The sequence below is a fragment of the Strongylocentrotus purpuratus genome, unplaced genomic scaffold, assembly GCF_000002235.5.
Source record: "Strongylocentrotus purpuratus isolate Spur 01 unplaced genomic scaffold, Spur_5.0 spur5_scaffold_9, whole genome shotgun sequence".
In the NCBI taxonomy this organism is placed as follows: Eukaryota; Metazoa; Echinodermata; class Echinoidea; order Camarodonta; family Strongylocentrotidae; genus Strongylocentrotus; species Strongylocentrotus purpuratus.
The window spans coordinates 2,138,485-2,156,682 of record NW_022145615.1 but is presented as its reverse complement, the minus strand read 5'-3'; the positions used below and the strand labels follow the sequence as shown (position 1 = coordinate 2,156,682).

The following is an 18,198-nucleotide window of genomic DNA, read 5'->3' as shown; positions in this document are numbered from 1 at the left end:
CTGAACAGAGCAAACTGTTCTCGGAAATAGTGGGAAATTCTCAGGCACAATAATTCACTTTTGTGTGTGTGTGAGGGTGTGCAGAGGGGTGGGGTGACTGTGCGTCTGTATTATGTTCCCACTTAGAAAATATCCTAAAATTGTTAATTTATTTTCAAATACGGTCATCAAGATTATTGAAGAGAATGAAGTATGGCGAAAGAGAGACAGAAGAGAAAGATGGTACGAATATGACAGAGAAAGTGAGCAGATAGTGCTAAACAGAAAAGGAAATAATGTGGAGAGAGAGACAGAGAGACAGAGAGAGACAGAGAGAGAGAGAGAGATAGAGAAACGTGTGTGAAGGAGAGAGAGACAGACAGAGAGAAAGAGAGACAGAGACAGAGAAACAAAAAGTGCAGTGTGATAGATGAGAGAATGAGAGAGAGAGAGAGAGAGAAAGAGAGAGAGGGGCGGGCGGAATGATATTGTGATCCGTTCTTGAAGTGTAACACAGTTTTTGAAAAGCACTATACTGCCTGAACGTAGTACTAATACATGTAATTATGTTCATCACGTGTTCATCAACAAAACATAAAGGAGAACAGAAACATATTAAAACATTTTTTCAGCACACGTCATCCCTTCAAATCAATACAACAGAAAACAAAATATCGAATCATAAAATATTCAAAAGATGTTCGGTTTATTTACAAATTGTATTGCACCTGATTTGTTTTGATGGAGTCAATAAATAACAAAATATATACAATGTACTTGACATGTCAACCATCGTGATATAATGCCAATGTTAAACAAATTTTCATCTGAAAGGAGAGATCATAACTATTACCAGAGCCGATCGTTTGCTGCAAATGATTGAATATCCTAAATTTTCGTTGTTGCCACCTGCAATATCGAATAAATCCCAAGCATTACGGCCTGCCTCTTATGAGACCATTGTTTATCTTTTACTTATATCGAGGATTGGGATTTTATTAGCGAAAATGTGCCTTTAAATGAATTTACGCAATACTTCATAATACATGCAGTTATAAAACAAATAATACATACACATTATTTTCCTGCGGGGAGTTCTTTCAGAGAGGATATTTACACGTAAATAAATACATCTAAAGGGAGATATTAATCATACTGTTATTGCAGCAATATGCGAGAATTCTATGCCATAATACAAATTAATGTCAATAAAGGCAAAATACTACACGGTATAAAATACATTGTGAGAGCGCAGCGTTATCAATTTATACATAAATGTCCACAAATAATGTTTGAATATAAACATAAATTCCACAAATAATTAGACATAAACTTCCACAGATTGGGCCATTAATTAAATATGCACATTCCCTTACTTTATCTCGAGACTAGAAAGAATCAAATGTTTAAATCTTTTAACATTAAATTGCACATCAGCATACTATGCATAACTCTACATAATCTGTGAAAATTGTTTGGGGAGAATGTAAATTGTAATTGAAAGCAACTATGAGTCGGTGTCATTAATTTAGAGAACAGGGCTCAGAGAATTGTACGTGTCGTAATCATAGTCGTAGTCGTAGTCGTAGTTGTACTATATCGAGTGGGCAGTGGGTAATAGTCCGCTATGGTAAATGGTCCTACTGTAGTATTTGTCGGGTTGGTTGTCGATCTAGGGTTTTAACTGACCAGTGGTAGTTGTCCGGAATACAAACGTCCATGGGATAAGTTTTCATGAAGGTAGTTGTCTAGTCCCGAGGTTATTTCGCTCACAACTGATCATCGACGACGATTGGAAGGGGGGATAAAAAAGAAAGCAAACGTGTCACATGTTCTGCACATGATTAGGTAATTATTATAGTACCAATTTAAAGCTGTTAACATAATATGTTATTATGTTATTATCGGGATGGTGGCGGATGCTGAGGATATCCTGGAGGTTCATAAATCAAATAATGTTGTCACGAAACAAATGGGAGCGAAGGTCACCTTATGCCAGAAGATCAATAAGAGCAAGTTGCAGTATTTTGGACACATTTCTAGGAGAGGAGGTGACAACCTGGAGAAGATCATTACCCAAGGTCATGTTGAGGGTCAACGAAAACGTGGTAGGCCAAAAGTTCGACGGGCTGACGGAATAAAAGAGATAACTGGCATGAACATCTGCACAGCTCATCACTATGCCCAGGATAGAAGTGGGTGGAACGTCATCATCAATAGGGTCGCAAAGGGTCAGTCATGACTGCAATCGACGACGACAAAAAGATCAGGGCCCCATCTAATAAAGAGTTGGTATTGATCGCAACTATGAACATAAGAGATAGGGGAATGCAAACTTGCGATCGATTGGAGGACTTGCGATTGATTTGGATTAATCGCAACTCTTTATAAGAAGGGGCCCTAGATCTAACATGTCCATGTAGTATGCAATTGAATGGTTACAAAAATGAAAGCTTTAAGGGTAATTACATGTTTATCGTATTTGTTGCGAACTTGCGATTGCAGGTAGAATCTCCCCCTACACCTTCATCCAGAATCGGGGAAATAAACCGTCAGTCGACTGGGCGCTGTATCTGGACAGATTTTCTATAGTCTTTCTATAGTCATTCACAGTAATGTAGTTTGTCCGAGTCCGTCAAAGAGAGAACATATCATATAGGGTTGATGTCAGTTGATGTGGCACGTTAGTGTAAGCTAATGCAACTGATTGTATTTTATTTAAACATCCTGTCCATTGAATTGAACCATGTAAACTTAAACATCATCAAAGGTTTTCGATAAGTAATGTGGTTGACATTTCCAAGGTAAATACTATATTTTTAGTCTAAAAAGGAAAAAAAAAGAACAATAAGAAAATATATAGGCCCTATGTATTCTTTTAATCTGCCAACAACGGTAGTCTTGGTCGTAGTTCATTGTCATTGTGTGTTATTTATATTAAGGTGTCGTGGTCCAGTGGATGCGTCACCTGAGAGTGGATGGTTCGCGGTTGGCAATACATCCATCTACATTTGCCTCACTCGACCTAGGTAAGGTTAATTGGTACATGGCAGGAATTAATTCCTTGAATTAAAATTGCAGCATATAATGGCAGCCATGCTTAAAGCCGGGGTAATAATTGCGAGTTAATACTTGAGGATCGTCAGGAGTGTTAAATTTGAAAGACATGAACGCTACAACAAGAACCCACTACTATTATTATTTTAATTTTAGGCAGTCAATCATGTCACGTTTGGTCCAGTCGTTGATGTCGTTCTCATCTTTATTGTCATTGCCATAAATCTTATAGGCTGTGTTCATGCAGGTCTCAAATTTGGATATGGGATATGTCAAGCGGGAAAACTGTTAGTCAGAAGAGCGTACGTGAGCAAAAATGAGCCTTTAGAAAGGGCTATCACTATGTTACCGCTCTCCAGATGAAGATGATTGTTGGAAATATATTCTAGGCTAGACCATACTGCTTGTTACTCATTTAAAGGGACATTACTATAGAAAAAACAGTTACATTCATTTAACAATAATCATATATGAATTGTTGATTACAATTTATTCTTTGTTTTTGTTTGAACTAGTATGTGATATAGTATATGATTATAAGCATAATGGATTAAATGTAGAAACTAGACAACAATTTACTTCCAGAATTATGGAATATTACATGTAAAGAGGTATATATTTAAACGACCTTTACGATTAAACTAATTTTTTAAGTTATAAAAAAAGCTGATTCAATGGCTTCTACGCTGAAATCCTTTTGAATAATAAATTAAAACAGGATTGTAATCATAATAGTTTTCCTTCTCATGGAATAGAGCATACAGAAACATTATTCTAACATTCAAAATATGATATTGATAAAGGGAAATAATATTTCTTTAAAGGCTATAGTAGAGCATAAGCAAGTGATCGTCTCTAAGATAAAAACTTTCTTTGTGTTCAATCTACAAAATACACTAACAGATGCCCAGTCTGACAAGAAGTATAATTATCTTCATCCGACTATTATGATTATTTCATTCGTATAAAAAGATGTAATGATTTCGGTGCACTATTTCTGCAAGGACAAGGTGGGTATGTCAAATGAATACAAGAAGTTTATTATAAAACTATTTTCCATAGTTGGTACATACAAACTGAATCTTAACTCTCTGATAATGAAAATAAAAAATTCACTAATTTGCTAATAAATCATCCCTGATAATATCCAGGAGATAGAAAATACCCAATTTCCACGCTAAGTCGAAAGGAAGTAATATAAAAATACAACTTTATCATTTGTGACTTATAGGAATGAATAAAAAATATGTAAAACATACAACGCCCTCTTCGTCCACCTGTATGCTACATGACGTTTGAGCATCAAACAAAAATCAATCAATCAATCTGACATTTCCAGAATACGGTCATCTTGTTATCAGTTTCAAGCAGCCGGGTTTAATTGCACAAAATAGAGTTATATTACACTAAAATAAGCAGCTGATGGAAAGCACAAAGGCTTTGATACGACTTCGTATAAAAATATCTTGGTCCAAGAAGATTTTCGTGATGATAATCAGCGTCAGTTATATCAAAGCGTCTGATGTTGCTCGCCCTTTCCTGTTGATGGAATTGGAAATCACTAGAGTACTTCCCAAAGTAGTCAGGTACTTTCAAATCACCTAGAACACTAGCTTGTAGTCCTCATGCTATCAGCAGCACATGTACTGTCAGTACTACAAACTGAATCCGTATCGTAATCCACAAAACGTATAAACTCCATTGAACATGCACTGTCTGTACTATGTATTGAATCCGTATCGTAATCCATGATAGGTATAAACTCCATTGAAGGAAAACATGGCGCATTTAAAGACGTGTTTGTCTTTTCATGGAGGCCCACCGTCCAGTGCCACCATAAACCGAGTTCGTTGGGTTCGCCGGAGAGGGCGCTGCTCTCGGAAAATGCAGAATCGTGGCTGATCTGTTGCCCTGATGAGTACGTCTGGGCCTGAATGTGGAAAGACAGGGAGAATTAAGCTCGATGTAATCATGATGTCACTACATTTTAATTTACATAATAACAGGGTGACAACAAGTTGAACACGACTATTTAAGCCCCTCTAAAGTGTTGGGAGCCCCATATTTTGCCAAACATTTGATGGCGAAATTTCACTTAAATTAATGTGAGAGAGGATGTCATTTAAGACACACTTCTGCAAAGAACCCCGGCCCAAATGTGTTTGAAGACAAACCGGCATTGATAAAAGAATACATAATTTGGGTCCAATTTCTAACCCAAATTTTGTGTTCTTCATCAATATTCGACTGCTAACATATTTTTTTTAAATATCCTTGCATAAATGTGTCTTAAATGACATCTTCTTTCACATTATGAAGCAATTTAAGTGAGATTTTGCCATAATATTTGGAGGCTCCCAACACTTAGAGGGGCTTTAATCCAGAGCGACAAAGAGGTCAACAGTATCGAAAGAACCTCCCGCAGTACAACAACACCACAGGTAAAATAAAGATAATTTGAATCTTAGATATATAGGTGATTTAAATTATAATTTATGATCAATTACCAACTACTTCTTCCAACAACAAAAAACTAAATAATAAGTACATTTATCAACACCTCAGTTCCGTACGCGAAGAAATTATTTAACAAATCCTTTCCCCATATAATGCACCAAGGGGCAGGGAGAGGGGGCAAGAATAATTATGTCACAAACAAATAAGAAGGCAGAAATTAAGAAAACGTACATAGGAAAGAGGTGTGACGTAATAACCATAGGAAGACAAAGAAGGAAAACACAATTGTTTGTAGAACAATTTCTTCATGTACGGAGCATCATAACGGAAAAATAACAAAAGACTTTTTAAATATTTATATTGATTACAAAGCTGAACAAATCATTACAACGATTCATAGCATTATTTTATATAGTTATGAGAATAAGAACTTGATAATAAAAGTACATGTACACAAATTACATTAATCAACACATTATTTCCAGGCATTATAAAGGAAAATTTTATTTACAAGCTGAAGAAAATCACAAAAACATTCATAGCATTATATAACAATACACTTGCAAAAGACTTGTTAAAAGTATTATATGATATTATCAAAAATAAAAATATGCATATGCAATGTGATGAAAAGCATACCTTTCGATCAAAGCATGGTTAGTGTTAGTCCTTGTTAGTATGACGAAGAAAAAGCTGCATTCTATATATTAAGAAGAAATTTGAAGAAGAAAAAAATTGAAGATTTGATGAGTACACATATATACATGAATCAATGTTTCAAAAGAAAATAGAGACTTGATTTATAAAGAATTAAATATTCTAGTCCATATTGAAATCATGAGAACAAGAACTTCTAATTTTTCGATTTTGATTTTTTTTTTCTTTTCCCTTTTTTTTCTTTCGTTTTTATTTAGGCACAAAAGATGGGTCACTCTTGCAACAGAAGTTAATTTTCGAAAGTGGGCTTTGCCAAAGTGGGCTTATAGAGACAACGTGAGTAAATTAGCATGTGATTCTTACATGGATTAGTGCTAATAAGGAGCGATTAGGGAGGCAACAGAGAGGCAGATAGTGGAAATGAAGGATGGGGCGGTAGGAGGTAGGGAGGGATAGATTTAGAGAAAAGGGAAGGGGAGAGGATATTAGATTGGTTATTAGCATTAATATGCAATTCAAGCGAAGATATTGAAAGAAGGAACTAATTCGTGATTATCTCCTTACCTCAAATTTGCAATCTTTTCCCAAATGAGGAGGCGAGAGTAGCCCGTGGTCTCCTTTCCCAGTCGTTTCGTTCTCTTCCCATGTCGTAGAGCATGTATCAACCTCCTGGCAAGGCACGAATTCATAGTGTGTGAAATCGGTCTCGAGCTCTGTCAAGTAGTCTACGTTCTGCGTCAACATGGCGTCTAAAGTGTTATACATGACGGTGAAGGTGGGTCGGTGGTGGGAATGCTCATGCCAGCAGCTCCTCATTATCTCGTAGCTATAAACGTAGGAGAGATATGGAGAGAGACGAATGTATTGAATTAAAATAGGATACAATTTTGGCAGGGGTGACAACCCCCCCCCCCCTCCATATTGCTCCAGTGAAATACTGATGTCAAAATAATTCTAGGGCTACTCAATTTGTAAAATAATCTACCCCCTAATTCAATTTAGGCAAAGAAAGAGGTACTTTATACTTTGGGTAGGATTCATTTAGGAAAGGGTGGGGTAAAAAAAAGTATTATTGCAGTAGGGGAGTATAAGAAAAAATAAATGTTACCAAAGAAGAATCAAATTGGAAAATGTGTGGGCTAAATTTGAAATTGACATCTCCTTGTGAGGATATGCAAAAGGGGGGGGGGGCTCTTTATTCTTAGGGCACCTCCATAGTATCCACAAAATAAGGTTATACACATCCCTTCTCTTTTAAACTCCAAGATGTGCGAATGCCTCCCCCTGATGATAGTTGACCAGCTAAATGCACATCCAATGACGAAATCTAAGGTGATGATTGATAATACTCCACCATTGCAACTCATGATTTTTTTTCAAGCAACAATACAGTTTTAAGAAGACTTACATCTCTTCTGGGCACGTGCTAGTCCTTTCCATTCGGTAACCTTGCTGAAGCTTTGATATGACATAGCGACCATCCATGCCGGGGTAGGGTACCCCGCCCAAGGTATAGATCTCATACAGAACGATGCCAAAGGACCACCTGTCAATCAAGAAATACATATGATCAAAGGTATAATCAATAGTATTCTTATAAAATTACTTTTGCAAAATTAAAAGTTCTCAAAGAATAATCTTATAAAGACTGCCTATACAATGTAAAACTGACGCACACTCTCTTGTAGTTTGGAGTCTCTGATTATGATGACGATGTTTATGAAATATAGTAGTCTGCAACGTCAAATATTTACATGACAACAGAAAATAAAAAGTAAGATCATCAAAACATCATGATAGGTCCTACGCTGGAATAGATATGTGAGATACCAAACAATTCATGAAATAACCTCCTATCAAGTAATTTTCATTCATTGTTACCAATTTTATCAGTACAAAGAAAAGAAGAGAAAGAGGAAGAAGAAGAAGAAGTACAAGAAGAAGTAGAAGAAGAAGGCAACGAAGAAAGATAATCACAGATTAAGTATTATTATTACTTAAATTTGATTTTGCGTGCACTGAACTTTGGCTGGGAACACTTTAACATATTCGTGATGTAATTGCTTATTAAATCTATTCATCATTTGAAAACAAATCTCAGCTAGGACACTTACACATCGCTCTGGATGCTGCATTTTCCTTGCGTGTTGGTCTCCAAACTGACCCACTTAACCGGTCGCTTCCTTTCTGGCGCCAATCGTTTATAACCTCTCTGATAGATGTCGTCTGCTAGCCCGAAATCAGAGATCTTGCAGATAAGCCCCTTACCAACCAGAACATTCCTCGCAGCCAAATCACCATGGTAATACAGAGTTGTCGAGAGGTACTCCTACAAGAGAGACAAAATAGATACATTAAGTGTCTCACGGGATATTTTACAAGGGACATTTCAACATCCATGTACATGTATAATGTAATTATATTATGGCATGAAGTCGACGACGTGAAATATCTCCTTGCCTAGGCATCTAGTTCTGTTGTATTGATACTTATGAATCTTACATCCACGTTGTCTCGACTGGCGTAAAATAACGTTTTGAAATTTAACAGCCAAAAAACAAATTAGCTGTGTTTGTCGAGAAAACTCTTGGAGCACATTACAGTCTACAATATTAAACAAGAATTAGGTTAGGATCATCAAGTCTCCGATGTATTGAAATTTGTGTCAGAGAGACTACATGAAGAACAAATGTTTAACCTAATATTTTGATTAAGAAATGTCAGCTTCTTCTCAAGGTAACAAAACAAACGAATATAACACCTTTACAGAAAACAACATTCCAATGTTTCAATTCCCATATGACGCCCAATGCATTGTAATGGTACAATTTTATTTTGCAAATGTGCAGAATGGTTTGAAATCATTGGTACATTTATGGAAACAATAAAATCTCTCTTTTAATTTTTGTTTTGGTTATCGTTTTAAAGTTTCGCATTAAGACAAAATGAAAGCAGTAAAGTGCTTACAGATAGGAAGTTGTTTTTATAAAAGCAGATCTAACCTAACAAGCATCCGTTTTCGACAATGGCTAAACTTTTAAATGCACCTGGTCAGGATTGCATTCAACCTGCAAATGAACACACTTCAACTTTCTAAAATTACAGCCAATGGGGATTGCAATTCGTGACATGATTGTTTGTAAAATGGGCCCTGATTGGTTACAGCTATGATTGCAAGTTTCAACTTGCGTTCAACATGATAGCAACTCACCATTCCCCTCGCAATCTGAATTGCAATCTGAAGTTGCCCGGTCGGTGTCAGTTTATAGATAGGATCATTGACAGCATTCTTCTCCTACGAATACAATAAATGATCTCAATTATTCAAAATAAATGATTAAAGTGAATTATAAAAGTGATAGAGAATAACATTGGATATAGCGCATTGAGGCAACCATCATAATATACAATCATGGAACGGCGGGGGGAGGGGGATATATAGTTTTCAGGTAAATATTTTAAATTTATATTAAACATAACTTAGCTGGTGTCATGTTATTACATGTATGTTTCAATATCAGGTGTTATGTTTTGATGATGAGAGAAAAATGCGATCAGAAAGTTGAAATCAAAATCGAATTTATCAGACATCAGCACACCCATTCACAAGAATATCTAACCCACATACACGATACATTCTAAAGCTACAATAGAGTATTCACTCTCTCCACACACTTTACATTATATAAATGCCACTGAAATGGGCTATCCGCCATCTCTATATTTATTTACTTATTTATTAATTTATTTATATCTGATATTTAGACAGGGTGACTCTTATCACCAATACTTGTGGTCTTCCGTGAGGCCCTTTTAAACAAACATAACAAGGTACAGTAGTTTTTTTTTTTTAAATCATCAACATAACAGCAACAAAGAATAAGTAAGAACATGTATAAACATATATACAAAGTATTTGGTATCCTAGTAGTGAATGAATGGTTTGTTTGTTTTGTTTTGCTTTGCTTTTTCGTTCAAGAAAACGTTGTTGCATATTCATAATATCTTAATATAATATAATATTATAGTATAGACGGTAATTAGTTTTTAAATCCGACGAAAAGTAACTATAAACATATTTCGGTATGTATTAGACTTTGAAAAAAAGCAACATATTCATCATTATTCATTATTTACAAAGTAATATTTCCACTTTTAATTAATGCTATGGAAATAAAAACAAAAAACAAAGACAAAGACATTAAAGACATAAGAGAGGGAATTAAGAACGATCTACAATACCTCTCTGCATTTCCATAGAAAGTGAAGGAGATCACCATAGTCCATGAGTTCTGTGATGAGATAGTGAGGTTCATCAGCTGTACAGCATCCAAGGATGGGTAAGATGTTGGGATGGTTGCCGATCTCGACAATGAGCTTGATCTCCTCCAGGAAGTCCTCCTTCATCGATCTCGTCGCGTTCTCTGCCAAGATTCAAAACATAAGAACACAATTATTCATCCATCTCTTTTGAAATATTGATGACTCTCAATGATAAATGATAACATAATATATTTTAAATCAGAAACTTAAATTTAACAATTCAATTCATACAGAATAATAAGATCGATGTTTGTACTGCTTTTAATTTCGTTTCTGATTATTAAATTCATTACAATATGAACATCAGAAGTGGGAAAGACATAATTACTTCAAAATAAAAGAAAGACTGCAGATAAGCCAAAATGAAGGGTGGTAAATATAACGATAACACGTGATCGCAAAGTATAAAGTTATTGTAGATACCACAACCATACATGAAAATGGCAAAAGAGAGAGCAGTTTCTGCACTTCGAGTGTATTTCAAAACAAACTGCTTATAAGTTCTTTTGAATTCGAAATCTGTTACATATTCAATAATTTCTCAGACGGTACGCAATTTTCAGGGATCACAGCATAACATTCACTCGTCACCAAAATAATATTCAAAAGCAGGATAAATGAGTGCAAATCGATAGCTTCTAGGAACCTTTTATCCAAGTTTTCGTGATTTTGTTTTTGACAATCCCACCTTCAAGGTTCAAGGTTCATTTTATTTCTTTCTTTCACAACATTTTTACATATAATAATAGAACAAAAAACAGCATAAGAAAAATCAATTTAAGTGCAATTTTAAGTCGATATATAATCCAAATGAAAGAAAGTGGAGACCTTAGAAAAGCTGGGCTTGTAAGATCAAGGTCCCCATATAAAATAATCCATCAATGTTCACTTTTAACAAATGTTTCAAAGTTATCAAAACTACACATGATTAAATATGGGGGGAATATTTACAAAAGGGATAGCTTGAAATTTGAAAAGGAGAGGATGAAAATATATACAAAGGAATCGAGAGGAAAAAGGCAAACTGGAACGAGAAAAACAACAAAACAGAGAAAAACAGAGAAAGCAGAAAGTTATATGTATATAGGGGAAAATGATATTTGGTGTAAAGAAAAAGAAAAATAGAAGAGAGGAGGGGAGGGGGTGGGGGAGGATAGTCTATCATACTACTTCTCGACATGATATATGTGGTGTATAAACCGCACAATAAAAAAGAAACTAAATAAAAGACAGAAGGAAAAGAAGTCATAAACCAAAATTTTCAGTTTGATTTTTGACGAAAAATAAAGTTTCCGTGTATTGTTTAAGATCTTTAGTGGACTTTGAAGTTGATACATGTAACTCTAATGAGACGTGGCTTATGCTTGACAAGTTTACTTTCCTGCTTTTTCATGAAGGTTGGGATTTCAATGAGGGCTAAAAATAGTATAGTATTAATGACTGCTTTGAGAGAAATAGTTGTTTTATTACGCTCAAGGGAAGGTTAGAATTGTGCTATTCCCCGAGGCTTGCCGAGGGGAATAGCCCAATTGTAACCTTCCCGAGAGCGTATGAAAACAACTATTTCTCGAATATTAAAGCAGTCATTAATACTTTTATATGCCGAAAAAAAATAGACTAAAAAATAAAAAATAAAAAATAATTAAAATTTTTGTCGAAGACGGGATTCGAACCCTTGCGTACAACAAGAGGAGTATCGAAAACCAACGCTTAGACCACTCGGCTATCGCGCGACGTTAACATGCTTGGCAGTTTTCTCCAATATATACATTAAAATGGATTGAAAACGGCTCCGCGTGAGGGATGCTTCGCAAAAGCTCCATGAAACGGACCCTTCTTTTACTTTTGCAATGCATATTGGCACGAACTTAGATCAAGATCTATCGGCAGATGTAAACATGTTGTTTTTTGTTTTGAGAGTTAATTTTCGTCTTCATGTCAACAATGCAAGATAAAATTGTCGGTAAGATCGATCGAGATTCAATTGTATTGAAATTGCCGACCAATTTTTCGCACACGTATGGTATCCTCCATCGCTCAAACCATTTTTTAACATGTAAACCTATGGGGTAACCATGGAGACTGACCTATTTTTTTAATAACCATGGTTATTAAAAATATTGAAATGTTTTATGCATGGTTACCGGGAATTTTACAGGAACAGTTGAAGTTTATGAATGCAATTCGACCAATCAGATGGCTGGATTTCTTAAGTGAGGTATATAATAAAACATATTTCATAAAATGGATCAACCAACTAACGATGTATCAGTTTCTCTAAGATGGGGCTTTATAGAAATTGTTTTTTCCCCCGTTTCCACTAATCTCGTACATCCTGAAACCCTTACAGATATTTTCAAGTCTGATTCTCGGAGAAAAATAAAATTTATTCTATTTCAGAAATTGTTATATTTTCTTTGCCGGGTAAGCAGATGGATAAAGGAGAAAAGAGCATCATAAAATGGATCACTCATCCCACGGTGCCAGATTATTTTCATCTTAGAAGAAGCTAAATTTACATTTTTATGACCATGAAAGACTTTTTAATAATAACAAATACTGCCCCAGGGAACGATTAGGTAAGTGGGTTAATTGATTTGATAGTTTTATGACCACTTGATGATTTATTTGACTTATGCTATCATCATTCTGAAGTCGAGTGTGAACTTGAGAGAGTTACCATTGCGATTCTGAAAAGGTAACGGGATAAGTAAGTCTGTATCGATTACGGTAAACGTCAATAGATCGTTCAGAAATACGCTCTTGACAATTTCGTGTCTCCACGTTCATTCGAGCTATCCATCAAATTAAAATACAGTAAACTAAACAGAAACGAGAGAGAAAGGTTCAACGATAATGAGGGGGAAAGGGGATGTGAAAGAGAGTGAGAGAGAGGGTAACATAGAGGTGGGGTAGTATTAAAGTAATAAAGACGAGAAGCGGATTAAGTCTCAAGCCGTATTTACCGAGAGGGATATTATATTTATGTGTAACATTAAAAGGCTGACGTAGCATCATGATGTTGTCACATCTTCACGCAAAGCCTGGCCGTTAGGACCAGAAAGGGCCAATGAAAAAGGTAACAAAATAAAGAAAGACAAATCCAAAACACTGTGTCATAAACATGTTTGAGTATACCACTTCAAACTTCCCATGAGTGCAGATAGAAAGGCGCGTAGCCACGGGGGGGGGGGGGGGGGGGACGTGCCCCCCTAAATTTCCAAGATCGGTTGCATTTTTTAGACCCCTTTTTTGACCTCGATCGATTACATGTATGTGCCCCCCCCCCCCCCCCCCCCCCAACATCAAACTCTGGCTACGCGCCTGCAGACAGAGCCCGGGCACTTGTACGTTTATTCCGTAACCATGGTCATTGCCGTGACTGCCATGGAATATAGTCACGACCAACCCCGTGTCACATAATTTCCCTAACGGGTTCTTGAGCCTTTCATGAAAGTGTGATCGTGTTATGCAGAAAGAATGTTCGTACGTCAAATGATATCATTAATTATGCATTGGAACGCGGCAGGATGTCGGTTGATGACTGGATACTAGCGCTTTGGGGTGCCAATGACCTGATGAAAAAAATTACACCGCATACCGAGATTCAAATAGAGTTTAGATTTGACGCTGTTCATATGTTGCAAGATATAATGGGCGTGGCAGGGCGCTAATTATGGACAGCGAAATGCTCTCAGTTTCCGTTCATACCTGTGGGGATCCCGCTGCGCTTCTTATACGTTCAATTAGACCATTGCAGCTGCTCTATGATCAAGACATCTCGAATCGAGTGGACAATGAACCTGACTAAAACCGAAATAACCACATGGAAACAGTGCTATCCGATACTGTATTATTTCAGCTGAAGCATCAGTTTGGATAGGTAGTGTCCGCATGGTATTGTGTAAACACATTGGGCTATTACATGAATAAAAGAACATTATAACTGAAAGCTTGGGATAGGATTGATGGCTGCGAAGGAGAATGTTGGAAGTGACCGCATGTGGTTGTTTTGGTGAAACATTAGGATAGACGATGGCGACATTTTTCACAGCCGTGTGTCGTCGTCAAGAAAATGCATCCATCAACTTAGACTGCTCCATCACGTGGGTTCGAACTCCGCACAAACTTGCCACATAAATTTAATTGCAAAACATTCATGTAATTGAACACCGAAGATGCTTTCGGCGAGTAATATAATGGTTTTATCCAACTACACTTTCCATGCATCTAAAAATAATCGTATCATGTTGTAACTAGCCCCTGGGGAAGGAATTAATCCTTAATGTCCCATGGGCATGCTAGTCACCAAAAATGTATCATCCATGTTGAAAATTAAATGTCATCGTCGAACATCCTCCCCCTGGCTTCTTTTCGTCTCATAATTTTTTGTCTCTTCATGCAGGTAAAGGATATAACATTTGCAAACCTAAAGTATAAGGTTGTTAGGATACAAGATGCCCATGTGGATGTATTTTAAGCCCCTAAAACACTTCTGCTTTCGATAAATTGAATAATCACAAATTTACCGGTGCTCCCGGTAAATTTCAAATATTTCAAATAGCGCCTAAGGCCATTCCATGGTAGCTACGACCATGAAAATCTCAGAATATGCAGTTCTGATATATAATTTCCAAACGGGAATAGCCAATCGGTCGATTGTAGTCAATAAAGATTGTTAAAGAAATATCAGTTATGAATGGGAGCTATACAACATAAAGAGTTTATTATTTACAATTTCATTACTTTAGACTCGATTTCAACCGCGACGACGATCATGCAATATTGTAAAATATGCTTCCAGTATGTTTATATGAACAAAATTCATGACTTCACACCAAAACTTTGTATTACCTTTAAGTAGTAAAATCCATGATTTTTTAACTACAGAGATACGACCTTTTGATTCTTACCATGAATTGACTTTTTGAATTTTGAATTTTTCAGTTTAAATCATTGATGTAGTATTAAACTAGTGTTCTAAGTGTTACTCTTTGCCTGAGATTATTGCCCTCAGCTGTCACTGGAAATCGGAGTCGAGTTTTCAAACCTTAAAGTACCTTAAAGATAGTTAGACGTCATACATTATTGATTAGTGACCTATCCCAAATTACAGAGGCGATCGAGGATTATTTGGTGGGGGGGGGGGGGGCAAGTTTTTGTCTTAAACGTGGGGTCAACAGAAATGGTGAGAGGAAATGTCGGTGTTACCTTTTTGCAGTTTTCGTTCCGTCGACCTCTTTTTCTTAAACTTTCTTTAGGCGATCCGGAAATGTAGACACTTTGTTGACTGGTTTTTAGGAAGGTCATTAAAGATATCTTTTATTTATACCTCGTCGAGAAACGTTTCTGTTACATCAAAACAATCTCTGAAGTCTCGACACTCCTGAGGTAAGTAACATGACGTTTTATCATATGACTTTATTCGAGTGTCGGATCAGTTACGTAACGGTTTAACGTAGGAGGAAACGGTACAAGGTCTGTGAAACATAATACCAGTTAATGTATCATCCAAATTGTATCGTGGGTTTGTAGAACCGGTTGTAAAAGAATATCAGGTTTTTCTTTCCCAAGCTCTTTTATCGTCGTGTTTTCTTTCGAACTTTCACTAAGCGAAGGACAGTTCTTTTATACGAATCAAATCTACCGAGGCAAAGAGAAAATGTGATTTGATCCCGTGGTCGGATTTTTGGTTTACCTCTTTACAAAGACACGTGTTTCATACAGCGTCGGGGTCCCCGGGTTCCATGACAAAAACCACAACAACAAAGAAACAAAACCCTGTAACAACAGTTATATTTGTCACAGTCAATATAGCGTCACTAACAAAAAAATAGTTTAATTACCGCTCTGCATATTATTGTCAAATCGAGGCTCCCCCAAACCAATCAAACCACATCCAACCAACCGCATAAAAAACACCAGCCTCACCATCCACGATAACATTCACAATCAATCAGTTTCATCAGTGATTTATCATGGTTCTTGCATCATGTTAACCCTATGTCCTACTGACCCGACACTCTACTTTGGTCACACGCCCCAAGGGTCGTATGTGTCATGTGTCTCCCATTGCATTAGTCTTATGCCCTAGTAATCATCGCCCACTAATATCACGGCATCAACACAAACGCAAAATTTAACTCTAACCATTACGGTAATAGCTTGAGTAGTGAAAGTAGGAACAAAAACGCTAAACAGTACGACGGCATAGCATTATGTTTATTTGACATACGACTATAGAGACGTCACCACCGTCGTTAAACCACCAATGCCTAGGACCATGGATCTACTGAGAACCTGGCCTAAGGACCTGAGCGTGGACCTACTTCTTCGGAGGTCCATGCTAGAACTCACCCCTGAGGCTCTTGACTGCGACTGGTACGTACTTCTCCTTCCCGTCAATCCCATAAGCGAAACCTTTGTAGACCGTGCCGAACTGGCCACTGCCAAGGATCTCCTCAATCTTGAGCAGGGATCGGTCGAACTCCATCTTCTCAAAGACTGGTTCTACTTCCGGGTCAAGACCCTGAGAGACATTGTAGGTATCTAGAGGAAATCAAAATAGGAAGCAAGGAATAAATGGGTGACCATACGCTTTGCTTTCTACTTTTTGGATACTTTGATTTCTGATTGAATTAGTTATCTTTCTTGTTACACGAAAGGGAATAAAGACTCATCAAGTGTCGTTCCAGACGAGTACTGAGATGATGTTGATGCCTTCAATCCACATTAAGTTTGGATGATCACTTAAGGTAATCCGAGTGCAGATAGTGTGAAAGAGTTTTATTCAAAAGAAAGAAGGGAAAGAAAAGAGAGAGAGAGAGAGAGAGGGGGGGAGGGAGAGGGAGGGAGAGAGAGAGAGAGAGAGAGAGAGAGAGAGACGGAGACGGAGACGGAATAAGACATAGAATATATCAATCAACAGTACATAATGGTTCAGCACACGACGTGGCAGCACATCACATAGTAGTGAATTATCCACAAAAGTAAAGTTCCACAAAAGGTAATAAATATATGAGCTTAAAACAAGCCTGCAGCTCATACAGTGAAAATATGGCACTGAGTGTGATCCAAATAAGTAATTGGTAAATAGCTAAATATCAAGGTGAGATTATGGTCATTATAAAGACTAATGGAAAAAGGCAACAATACAGAATGGAAATGAGATGAGAGCTTAATTAGAGAAGATGGAGAAAGATAAAATAAACAAACCTTTCTTGATGGAACACGAGTAAGTGGTGCTGATTTCATCCGGGTACCTGACAAATACAGCCTTCTCATTGGATGAGAGACGACGTCTGTTTAAGTACGTGAAGGAACCGACGACCACGATAAGCACGAGGGTCGCACCTAGAACCCCAGCCAAGAGGGCGGGCTCCACCCTGATCCTGTTTGGTTTGATGGAGGGTGCGCCAGTTAGCGATGGTACCAGAGACGATGAGACACTGCAGGGTCGCTCTGAGGATCGGCAAAGGTTGGTGTAGGTATCAAAGAGAGAGAAAGACATTTTAATCTTGAGGTCGATGTATGTATCTATAGTCACATTGTTTCCATAATTCGGAATATGAGCAAATACACGACAACTGATCGACAACCAGTTGCTACTATATTGAGGAACTGTAATGATACCAAGAAGAACACTTCGGAAAGTTTTCAGATTAAACTAAACAAATATACTTTCCATGTCTATAAGCCTGTACAAGGTGGCGATGATGCAATAAC

General features: G+C 36.9%; 1 protein-coding gene across 1 annotated transcript in view; it reads right to left on the bottom strand.

Moving 5' to 3' along the window:
• Window positions 1-666: 666 nt before the first annotated feature.
• Window positions 667-18,198, bottom strand: part of LOC577861 (fibroblast growth factor receptor 3) — a 40,866-nt gene continuing 23,334 nt past the window's right edge. Inside the window, exons 11-19 of the mRNA XM_030976889.1 lie at window positions 17,689-17,934; window positions 16,831-17,022; window positions 10,393-10,574; window positions 9,362-9,445; window positions 8,265-8,479; window positions 7,559-7,696; window positions 6,715-6,976; window positions 6,133-6,193; window positions 667-4,966 (exon numbers count right to left, since the gene is read on the bottom strand). Coding sequence (XP_030832749.1) covers window positions 6,167-6,193; window positions 6,715-6,976; window positions 7,559-7,696; window positions 8,265-8,479; window positions 9,362-9,445; window positions 10,393-10,574; window positions 16,831-17,022; window positions 17,689-17,934 — 1,346 coding nt within the window. The 3' untranslated portion in view covers window positions 667-4,966; window positions 6,133-6,166. The remainder of the gene's footprint in view (window positions 4,967-6,132; window positions 6,194-6,714; window positions 6,977-7,558; window positions 7,697-8,264; window positions 8,480-9,361; window positions 9,446-10,392; window positions 10,575-16,830; window positions 17,023-17,688; window positions 17,935-18,198) is intronic.